A 10,457-nucleotide genomic window follows, 5' to 3' on the forward strand; every position below is an offset into this window, starting at 1 on the left:
GGATTGAAAGTTTAGTAATTTAAGCACAGAGGAGGAGGCTTCTGGGTCAGTGTGCCACCTCTCACAGCACAGAGGAGAAGGCTTCTGGGCTAATGTACCACGGCTCCCAGCACAGAGAAGGAGGCTTCCAGGCCAAGGTACCACTGCAAGTAGACAAAGGTCTATTATTTAGAATCTATAAAGAACTTAAAAAGTCAGACCTCCCATATATAAAGACCCAATCCAAAAATGGGCATCTGAAATGAACGGACATTTCTCAAAGGAGTAGAAATAGCAAATAAACATATGAAAAAAAGTTCAACATCACTGGTCATTTGAGAGATGCAAATGAAAACAACACTGAGATTCCGCCTTACCCCAGAAAGAATGGCTGCTCTCAAGAAATCAACCAATAACAAATGCTGGTGAGGCTATGGGGAAAGAGGAACCCTGCTCCACTGCTGGTGGGAGTGTAGATTGGTGCAACCACTGTGGAAATCAGTATGGAGAGACCTCAAAGAACTAGGACTGGAAGTCCCATTTGACCCAGCTATTCCCCTGCTGAGTATCTTCCCCAAAGAATTAAAAGCATCATACCACAGTGATATATGCTTGCCCATATTTATAGCAGCATAGTTTGTTATAGCTAAAACTTGGAAACAGCCCAATTGCCCATCAACTGGAGACTGGATAAAGAAAATGTGGATTTTTTAATAAAATGGAGTACTACTCAGCCATAAAAAATGAAAAACTAGAGACATTTTTAGCTAAATGGATGCACATTGAGGCAATACTCTTTAAGTGAAATAAATAGGGCAAACTTGTAAATACTGAATATTTTCCCTAGTGTGAGAAACTGAAAGTGTAAATAAGGACTAAAAGGTATAATGGATAATGTGAAACAGGAAGAAAAGAGGCAAAGGGGAAGGGGAAGTGGGAGGACTAGGGGAAAGGAAAGAAGGGAATGGAATCAATATGAGAAAATGGAAACAAAGTCTTTGTAAATAGGGAGGGATGTAGGGGTTGAAGGGAGGGCAGGGGAAGGGGGAAAATAAGAACCAAGAGAGATTATGTAAAGGCGCAAATTTCCAATGATGAATATCATTATATTGTGTACTTAAAATGTACCAATAAAATATGAAAATCTTAAAAAAAAGTTTAGTAATTTAAACATAAAATGGATACATAGCATTTTTCAATGTTTTCTATGTATTAGGGTTATTCATTAGAAAACATAAGCTAATAAATATTTTAGTCACAACTACAATAAATATAAAAGTATGAATAGAAGTATGTTTTGTAAAAATTTTATGGCTCCCAAATACAGAAACTGTATGACATTGATAAAACAAGTACAAAGATGATGGTGAAAATGGTAAGAATGAATTACCTTGAATATTTTCTTGTGCTAAATACTTAATTTATGGTATTTTCACGATTACTGAATGAAGTTAGACCAATAGTTTTCATTCAATCTTGAAATAATTCAAGGACTTCTCAAAATCTGTCTATAGCAATAACACACTCCTTAAACTTGATCTGCTATCAATGACTTGAATACAATCTGTTCTTATAAATAGGTATTATTAATAGCTCAAATATGCACTAAATGCAATTCTGCTAAAATGCAAATTATTTTAAATTCAAAATAAATTTGAAAGTATTGAGTAATATTAACTAAGAGATTTTTAAAAAAGTTGTAGCCCTGTCAGGAATTAAATCCTAACATGCAACAAACATGCGATAACAGAATAAAAAGAAGTATCCAGTTAGAATGGCTATAATAAAAAAGGTGAAAAATAAGAAATGCTAGTGAGGATACAGAGAAAGGGAAATCTTACACAGTTCTGGTGGGAATATAACTTAGTATACTTAATATGGAAACAGGATGAGATTTCCTCAAAAAAGCTAAAAATAGAACTATCAGATGATTCAGCTCTGTATTGAGTATATATCCATGGGAAATGAAATCAAAGATTTAAATCTTGTCATTTATAGAACTATGGATAGAACTGTAAGATACTATACTAAGTGAAATAAATGAGGCACAGAAGAACAATCCCACATGTTCTCACTCATATGTTGAGTAAATTAGTGGTCACTAGTGAGCTAGAAAGGGGAGAGGGTGGAGTTAGGAGATGTTGAAGGATGGGTAACAATATACAGTTAGATAGGAGAAAAAAATTCTAATGTTCTACAGCAATGTAGCATGACTACATATTTTATAAAGCTCCAGAAGAGAGGAGTTCAAAGCTTCCCAACACAAAGAAATGTTAAATGTTTAAAAAGAAAAAAATGCTAATTACCATGATTATCACATTTTACACTGTAAATATGATTATTACATCAATTAAAAAATTAAAAATACTTTATCTCATAAATATGTACATTTATCAATTATATATGTAAATCAATGGAATAAAAACAATATGAAAAAGGATCTAGTATTTATAAATATGTACTATATAATCACAACAATAAACTAAATAAAAAAGAGTAAATTATTATTTATAAGGAATTTTGTTATACTTTGAGTCCCATTGATTAAATATCGAGGAGGCTAATAATTTCTTGATTTTGCTTTAGCCTTATTGTCTGTCCTATCATGAATTATGTGTGAGACTTTTTTGCCTGAAGTAACAATACAAATTAAAAACATGAATCACTTTATATTGAGTGTCAGATTGAACGAGAATAGGGATGCCATGAAGACTTGAGGGTTCAGCATTTCCCCTTCTGCTTAAATCCAATCATTAACACCAGTTAAAAATGAAAGGACTATGACATGAAATTAGGAAAATGAAAATGAAAAAACTAACTTTCTGTCTTGACCTTACATGGATGCACCGAAACAGTGTTTATCACTTTGAGTGCATTTTTAAAGCAAGAGATTCACCTTGAGTTCTAAAATTTAAATATAATGTATAAAAAGTTAACATATTATATAAAATATCTTATTATGAGTGGGTAATATATGTAATACATTCTAAAAGACCAATAAATAAAATTACATACAAATATTCTATTGCTTTATATTAAAATTAAAATGTTAAAAGAAAATAAAATGATAGTATTTACACCAATAATGGCAGAATGGTCAATTTTATGTTCCATAAATGATCCTATGTCAACATCTCTATTTAAGAATGGTTGTGCAATTACACTTCCAGACTATTCCATAGACACTGGAATATATATTTGGATAATAGAATTCTGCAACCATACTAAGATTGAGTTGGACTCCACCAAGTAAATTACTTAGGATCCTGGTATTTCAGTTTCCTCATTTCAAAAGTAGTGCTGAAAACAAAGTATAGTATAGGCTTTTTAATGTATAAGCTTATATAATACAGTATTTTTTATTAAGAGGAGAATGGGGAAATAATACTTAGCAGAATGATATTGCTAGAATGTCTTATGTGAGTTCCCTTTATTTGGTGTGGTACCTCCATGGATGATAGTTCCCAGAACATAAACCTGAATCGGTGGAAAACATTAAAAGTTTAACTCAAAAGTATCATAGGTAACCATTACATTCCATTTTTCCATCAGCATAGTACATCTCACCTTGTACTGCCTTGTGAATAATATATACAGACATCATTTTAATAACTATATAGTAAATATCTAATGTTTATATAATAACCAAAGCAAAATTAAAATGAAAATATAATTACCACATCAAAAATTGAAAACATATATCCTGTCATATATTCTAGGTAAATAAAATAATGATGTGTGAGCTTATATTATTATTTTATTTTTATTTATTTATTTTTTTGGTACTGGGGATCAAACTCATGACCTTGCACTTGGGAGGCAGGCGCAGTGCCACTGAGCTAAATCCCCAGCCCCTTATATTATTATTTTATAAAACAGAAAAATGTATGTGTTGCCACACAGAAAAATGTCTTTGTCATAATAATTTTAGGAGAACAAAAGTGACTAGAACCCTTAGGAAACAAACTTTTTCCACTCTATAATGGTTTTATAAATGTCATGGAGAGGGCCATTTTCCACATAATATTCTTTTCACAGCATCTTTCACATCTCTGTTTCTCAGACTATATATGAGAGGGTTCAGCATTGGTATTATAAGAGTGTAGAACACAGCCACAATCTTGCTTTGCTCTGGTGAGGAGATGGCCCTGGGCTGAGCATACATGAAGAATACAGTTCCATAGAATAAACTCACTACTGCTATATGGGAGCCACAGGTGGAGAAGGTCTTACTCCTGCCTTGGTTTGAGGGAATCTTCATGACAGTCGAGAGGATGTATGCATAGGAAACCAGAATTGCAGCTGTGGTGGTGATTATGATAAGAGCAGAGAGAATAAACAGCACACTCTTGTTCACAATGGTGTCAACACAGGAGATCTTGATCAGTGCTGGAACATCACAGAAGAAGTGGTCCAGTTTATTTTCTTGACAGAAACGCAAAGTGAAGGTGAAGCTGGTCTGTACTATGGCATTGATAGATCCACAGATGTAGGATCCAGCTACCAACTGAATACAGACTTTTGGGGACATATGCACAGGATAAAGGAGAGGGTAGCAAATGGCTGAGAATCTATCAAAGGCCATTACAGCCAGAAGAAAGCCTTCAGTTGTGACAAACAAGGCAAAGAAGAAAAATTGTGCTGCACAGCCATTATATGAAATCTTCTTTTCATTGGTCAAGAAGTTGGCTAAAGTTTTGGGTGCAATGACTGTGGAATAGCAGAGATCTAAATAAGACAAGTTTCTAAGGAAGAAATACATGGGTGTTTGAAGTCTAGAGTCCACCTTAATGACAATTATCATGCTGACATTTCCCACTACAATGACCATGTAGATCAACAAGAATACTAAGAATAAGAGGATCTGTAGCTTTGGAGGGATTTTAAATCCCAACAGAATGAATTCAGCCACCTCTGAGTAATTCCTATTCAGCTCCCTCTTCATACTTGAGATATGGGTAGAATTGGAGGATGGTAAAGATAAAAGATGTAAGTGATTAGAATACTTATTTTAGTAAAAAGAACTGGTGAACAAGCATGGAAGAAAATGTATTATATTGTTCTCAGCATTTTTTACAAATACCAGTGAATATAAATAATGGATTACTATTTTTGAAAAGTCTTCTGAAGAGTGCATTTTTAAAGCAAGAGATTCACCTTGAGTTCTAAAATTTAAGTTGTAAGCCTTTCTAGACACTAACCTGAGATAGTGCAAATTGACTCTGTAAATGTGCTTTGTGGAAATGGAGACTTCAGGAAAAGGCTTGGAAATGAGAGCTTTGGTTTTTGCATTTTTTCTTGACTTTATTGTCAGATTATTTCCATTCAAAATGTCCACCCTTACTAGAAGGTATTTCTCACAGACTTTATAATCTAGTTAAAAAACATGCAATCTACTGAATGTAATAATTTCAGAATTTTAGCATGAAACGAGTTTAATTGATAGTCTCATTTTTAATGTTTTTATTTTTAAAATTTGTTATATAAAAGTAATATATAACATTACATCTATTTTTCTTACATTATTAGAAAAAGTCTTCAGATCCTGACAAAAGCTATTTCCTTTTGCACATTAACCTCATATCATTATTTCTTCTGTTATTTTTGTCTTTATAAGGACATAAATTTTACTGGCACAATTAAATTCCTAAAAATGGTACTTGTTTTGCTTATATTTCCTAAACACAACGAAATCAGACTTTTATCTTCCTTATTACCTTTTTCCCTTTGTATCGTCCAACTTCCTTTCTTCCTTTCCCTGTTTTTGAGCATAGAAATGCAAGTGGAGATTTCTAAAATCTTGGGCAAAGATGTTTTTTTCTTTTTAGAAAGAAATTTAGTTAGAAATGGAAGTATATAAATGCACAGAAAATTAGGCATATAGAAAAATTTAAAGACAGCTAGAAATGAAAACAATAAAAGGAAGAAATATGTATTTGTTTTAATTATATTTTAAATATGTGCTCTTTTGATTATAGAATATTCTTAAATAAAATACAGTGGAAGAGTAGAGAATGAAAGAAATTTTTATTTTAATCTTATGAATTTGGAAATTAAGACAGCACAATGCAGATTTAAGTGACTAAGAGTTTGAAATTAAGCAAGACACTAGTTTACTAGTCAATAATCTGTCATAAATGAAGAAAACTGTCAAACAATTCAATAAATTACATCATATGAAAATGTCTTTTGTAGTTGTATGATTATATAAATTTACCCTTAATATGTTTATGAATTTAATACAGTGAATGAATTAAATTTCAAATTTATACAGAAATTATAAATGCCCTTGGCATTTTCTGTTGTCATCATTATGAATGGTTTCATTAATTTTTACATGTTTTTAAGGCAGTTTAGACCATTGGAAGTATATTCGAATCAAGTTGGTCAAGGTTCAATAGTCAACTTTCTTGAAAATATTCAAAGGTTAACAAATACACTGACCAATTGTTTTTAAGGTAGAGGAATGGTGAAAATAACCTCTGGCAGAGCCTCATAACTTAAATGCTGCATGTTTTTCTTAAATTCATATTTTAAATTAACAAGTCCCCGGTATCAATAGGGATATTGAAAAAGGCTAATAAATATAATTAAATCAATTTAAAAGAAAGGAGTATGGCAAATAAATTAAACATGATGTGTTGTCAAGAATTATTATTACTTCTTATCTTATTAAGCATTATAAGATGTCAATTCAAGTTCATTCATGAAAAGACAAAAACATGAAAAGAAAGGACAAACCTTTAACAGGAAGTTTTTTTGAACTATAGATTGTATTTTTTTGATCTTCAGATCATTATTGAAATTTGCCAACATGAACAAATACTAGCAAAAACTTGTAGCTTATATCTTATTATTGTGTTTTAGTTGACTGCAATTTCTCATTGATTACGCTAACAAATAGACCTGAGGTGAATCCTGAGAGAAATTCTCTCACGGGGAGGGAAGCCAAACTGGTGGGCAATCCCTCTACAAGATATTCACTAGAGATTAATGGGCTCTCTCATCATAATGCAGAAAGAAAAATGAGAGAAAAATATTAATTAGTAAACTCAACAGACCTTGGGAAAGTTTGGAGGGCTCTTTGGAGGACATGAGAACCAAAATTTTACACAGCATAAACACTTGTTTATTTATGGTATATACAGAGGGAGAGTTAGTAATTTTACTTGAATGGATTACAACCCATGTTTTAGATCTTTTTTATTTCTGTTTTAAATAAATCATGCAGGTATTAGAGGAAAGTTAATACAGAGAGCAAGTAATGGTCAGTGGGAGTGGTAGAATAAAAGATGGTGGTTATCAAAGTAACACAGAGTCTATCAAGAGCAAATAGTCATACCATAAAGTTTGTAGCCATTTTATAAGTAAAAACATGCTTTTTAGTTTTCTTGGTATATCATTTTTATAACTGGACAAGGTAGAATTTAACTTAATATTTTCCTTTGGGCCTGTTGAAGTAAAGGGCATAAAAACTGTTTTAGTAAAACAGTGAACTAAGAATGCATAATCTCTTATCATTAGTAGAAGTACAAACTGAAGTCAGTATGACTTCTGACTTACAATATTTAATTGTTTTGAAAATGTGTTCTTAGTGACTTGATTCTGGGCCAGTAATCCTTGAATGAAAATCACAGTGCTACACGTTTTTTTTTCCTGTCCCATGTTGACTTCAATTAGGAAACCTCAATAAATCATTGATGTTTAGTTGCATTTCATTGCTTATTTTTAATATTTAATGTTATTGATTATCATATTAAAAGATGGAGAAATGTATTTTGTACCCTGTTTCTAAAAACCAAATACCCTAGAGCTGCCATGAGCACCAAGGAGGTGAGCTTTCTGGACAGCCCTACCACTGCCCCAAGTGTGGAGGAGCAGAGCCACCCTCAGTGCCAAGGAGGTGAGCTGAGCTGACACCAGCAGCACAGCCCCCTTCAAATTAGAAGACACTTAAACAATCCTCAAAAACAGTCTTCCAGATAACCTAGAGCAACCTCAAAGGGAAACAATATAGAACACACTAATATTCAAACACCTGGAATCCCTGAAACAGCAAAAAAAGAGGATCTGGAAAAAATGAAATCAGAAATAATTTCTCAGATAACAGCAGAGATTGTGCCCATAGTGCAAGACATGATTAATACATCTAGAGAGGACACAGATAAAAAAATAGAGGAGCTGAGGAACATGATAGAATCACAACATAGGAAACAAATGGAATCCATAAAATGGATGCAAACATCCAGGAGATTAAAAACTCCATTGAAAGTCAACACAGCAGAATGAGCCAGTGTGAGGACACAATTTCAGATATAGAAGATAAGATTGCAATTAGTGACCAGGAAAAGAAAAATTTCTTTAAAATGCAAGGGACCACAAGAAATCAATCCAGCAGCTGGGAGATGATGCAAAGAAGAAAAACATAAGACTCATCAGAGTCAATGAAGAAAGAGGAGAGAGTGCAGATGACATAAAAAAACTGTTCACAGAAGTGATGGCAGAAAACTTCCCAAGGAGGGAAAAAGAACTTGACATACAGATAAGTGAGGCATATAGGACTCCAATTAACCTTGATCAAAAAAATCTATACATAGGCATATAATTGTTAAGATACTAGAAACCCAATAGATGAATAAAATTCTACAAGCAGTTAGAGAAAGAAAAAACAAATCACAAAGCAAATGTCCATCAGAATCACAGCAGACTTCTCAATGCAAACCCTCAAGGCAAGAAGAGCTTGGAGTGATGTATTTCAAGCCCTAAAGGAAAACAGCCTCCAACCCAGATTGATGTACCCTGCAAAACTATCTTTCAAAATGGATGGAGAAATAAGATACTTTCATGACAAAGAGCACCTTAGGAACTTCAAGAATACCAAACCAGCACTCCAAAAAATTTTAGACAGTATCCTAAGAAAAGACAATGAGGATCACAACCCCAGGAAGCCTGGTGGAATGAATCCATCAGGCATGAGAAGATATTAAATGCAAAGGGGGAGAATCCAACAAAAAAAGTCATAAAAATTATGTCATTACCTTTCAGTTATAACCATCAATGTTAACGGTCTCAACTTACCAGTCAAAAGAAATAGACTGGCAGAATGGGTCAAGAATCAAGATGCAACAATATGCTGTATAAAAGAAACACACTTAATTAAAAAAATTCATAGGCTGAAAGTTAAAGGGTGGAAAACAATACTCCATATGACAGGAACCTGAAAAAAAGCAGGAGTAGCTATCCTTTTTGCAGATCATGTGGCTTTTAAACCAATACTGATTAAGAGAGGCAAAGAAGGACACTACATCCTTGTAAAATGAACAATCCATGAGGAAGAGATGAAAACCATAAATATCTATGCACCAAACACTAGTGTGGCCAACTATATAAAACAAATACTAACAGACATGAAAAATCATATAAGCACTAATACAATAGTAGTGCGGGACCTCAATACCCCACTGTCACAAATACATAGATTAACTAGGCAAAAAATAACAAAATACTAGAACTCAATCAAACTCTTGAATAAATGAACTTAACAGATGTTTACAGAGTGTTCCACCCACAAAATCAGAATATGCATTCTTTTCAGCTGCACACAGATTGTTCTCCAAAATAGACCACATAGTCACTCATAGAACATATTTAAGTAAGGGCAATGGAACTGAAGTTATCCCCTGTATATTATCAGACAATAGTGCAATGAAATTGGAGATCAATAGCAAAAGAAAGCACAAGAATTTCATAAACCCATGGAAATTGAATAACACACTTCTGAATGACCAATGGGTCACAAAGGAAATTAAATAAGAAATCAGACAGTTCCTTCAATTAAATGACAATGACAATACAACATAGTGGAATTTATGGGACACAATGAAAGCAGTCTTATGAGAGAAATTCATAGCAGCGAATACTTAGATGAAGAAAACAGAGTGAGTCCAATTAAACAATCTGATGCTGAATCTCAAGCTTTTAGAAAAAGAAGAGCAGGACAAACCTAGAGCTCATACAAGGGAGAAAATTATAAAAATAAGAGCAGGAATCAATGCAATGGAGACTAAGAGAATGATACAAAAAAATCAATGAAGCCAAGAGTTGGTTCTTCGAAAAAATAAACAAAAGTGACAAACCCTTAGTCAACCTTATCAGGAAAAGGAAAGACAAGACCTGAATCCACACAATTAGGAATGAAAAGGATAAAATTACAACAAATCCAGCAAAAATCCAGAGGATCATCAATACCTACTTTGAGAACCTATATGCCAATAAGATGGAAAACACAGAAGAAATGGACAGATTCCGAGATATGTATGAATTACCGAAGTTGAACGATAAAGACCTAAAAATTCTAACCAACCCAATATCAATCAATGAAATTGAAAACATTATTAAAAACTCACCAACTAAGAAAAGCCCCAGTCCTGATGGCTTCACTGCTGAATTCTACAAGACATTTAGAGGGGAACTAGTAC

General features: G+C 33.0%; 1 protein-coding gene across 1 annotated transcript; it reads right to left on the reverse strand.

Moving 5' to 3' along the window:
* Positions 1–3,976: 3,976 nt before the first annotated feature.
* Positions 3,977–4,924, reverse strand: LOC101709060 (olfactory receptor OR9H1). Its single transcript, XM_004875341.2, has one exon. It carries the CDS (start codon positions 4,922–4,924, stop codon positions 3,977–3,979), a length of 948 nt encoding a protein of 315 aa, XP_004875398.2.
* Positions 4,925–10,457: the final 5,533 nt, after the last annotated feature.

The sequence above is a fragment of the Heterocephalus glaber genome, unplaced genomic scaffold, assembly GCF_053883595.1.
Source record: "Heterocephalus glaber isolate CG9 unplaced genomic scaffold, H.glaber_assembly_v1.0 deba00001569, whole genome shotgun sequence".
In the NCBI taxonomy this organism is placed as follows: Eukaryota; Metazoa; Chordata; class Mammalia; order Rodentia; family Bathyergidae; genus Heterocephalus; species Heterocephalus glaber.

Excerpts from the sequence above, each read along its gene's own strand:
- LOC101709060 (XM_004875341.2), bottom strand. The coding sequence starts at position 4,924 with ATGAAGAGGGAGCTGAATAGGAATTACTCAGAGGTGGCTGAATTCATT.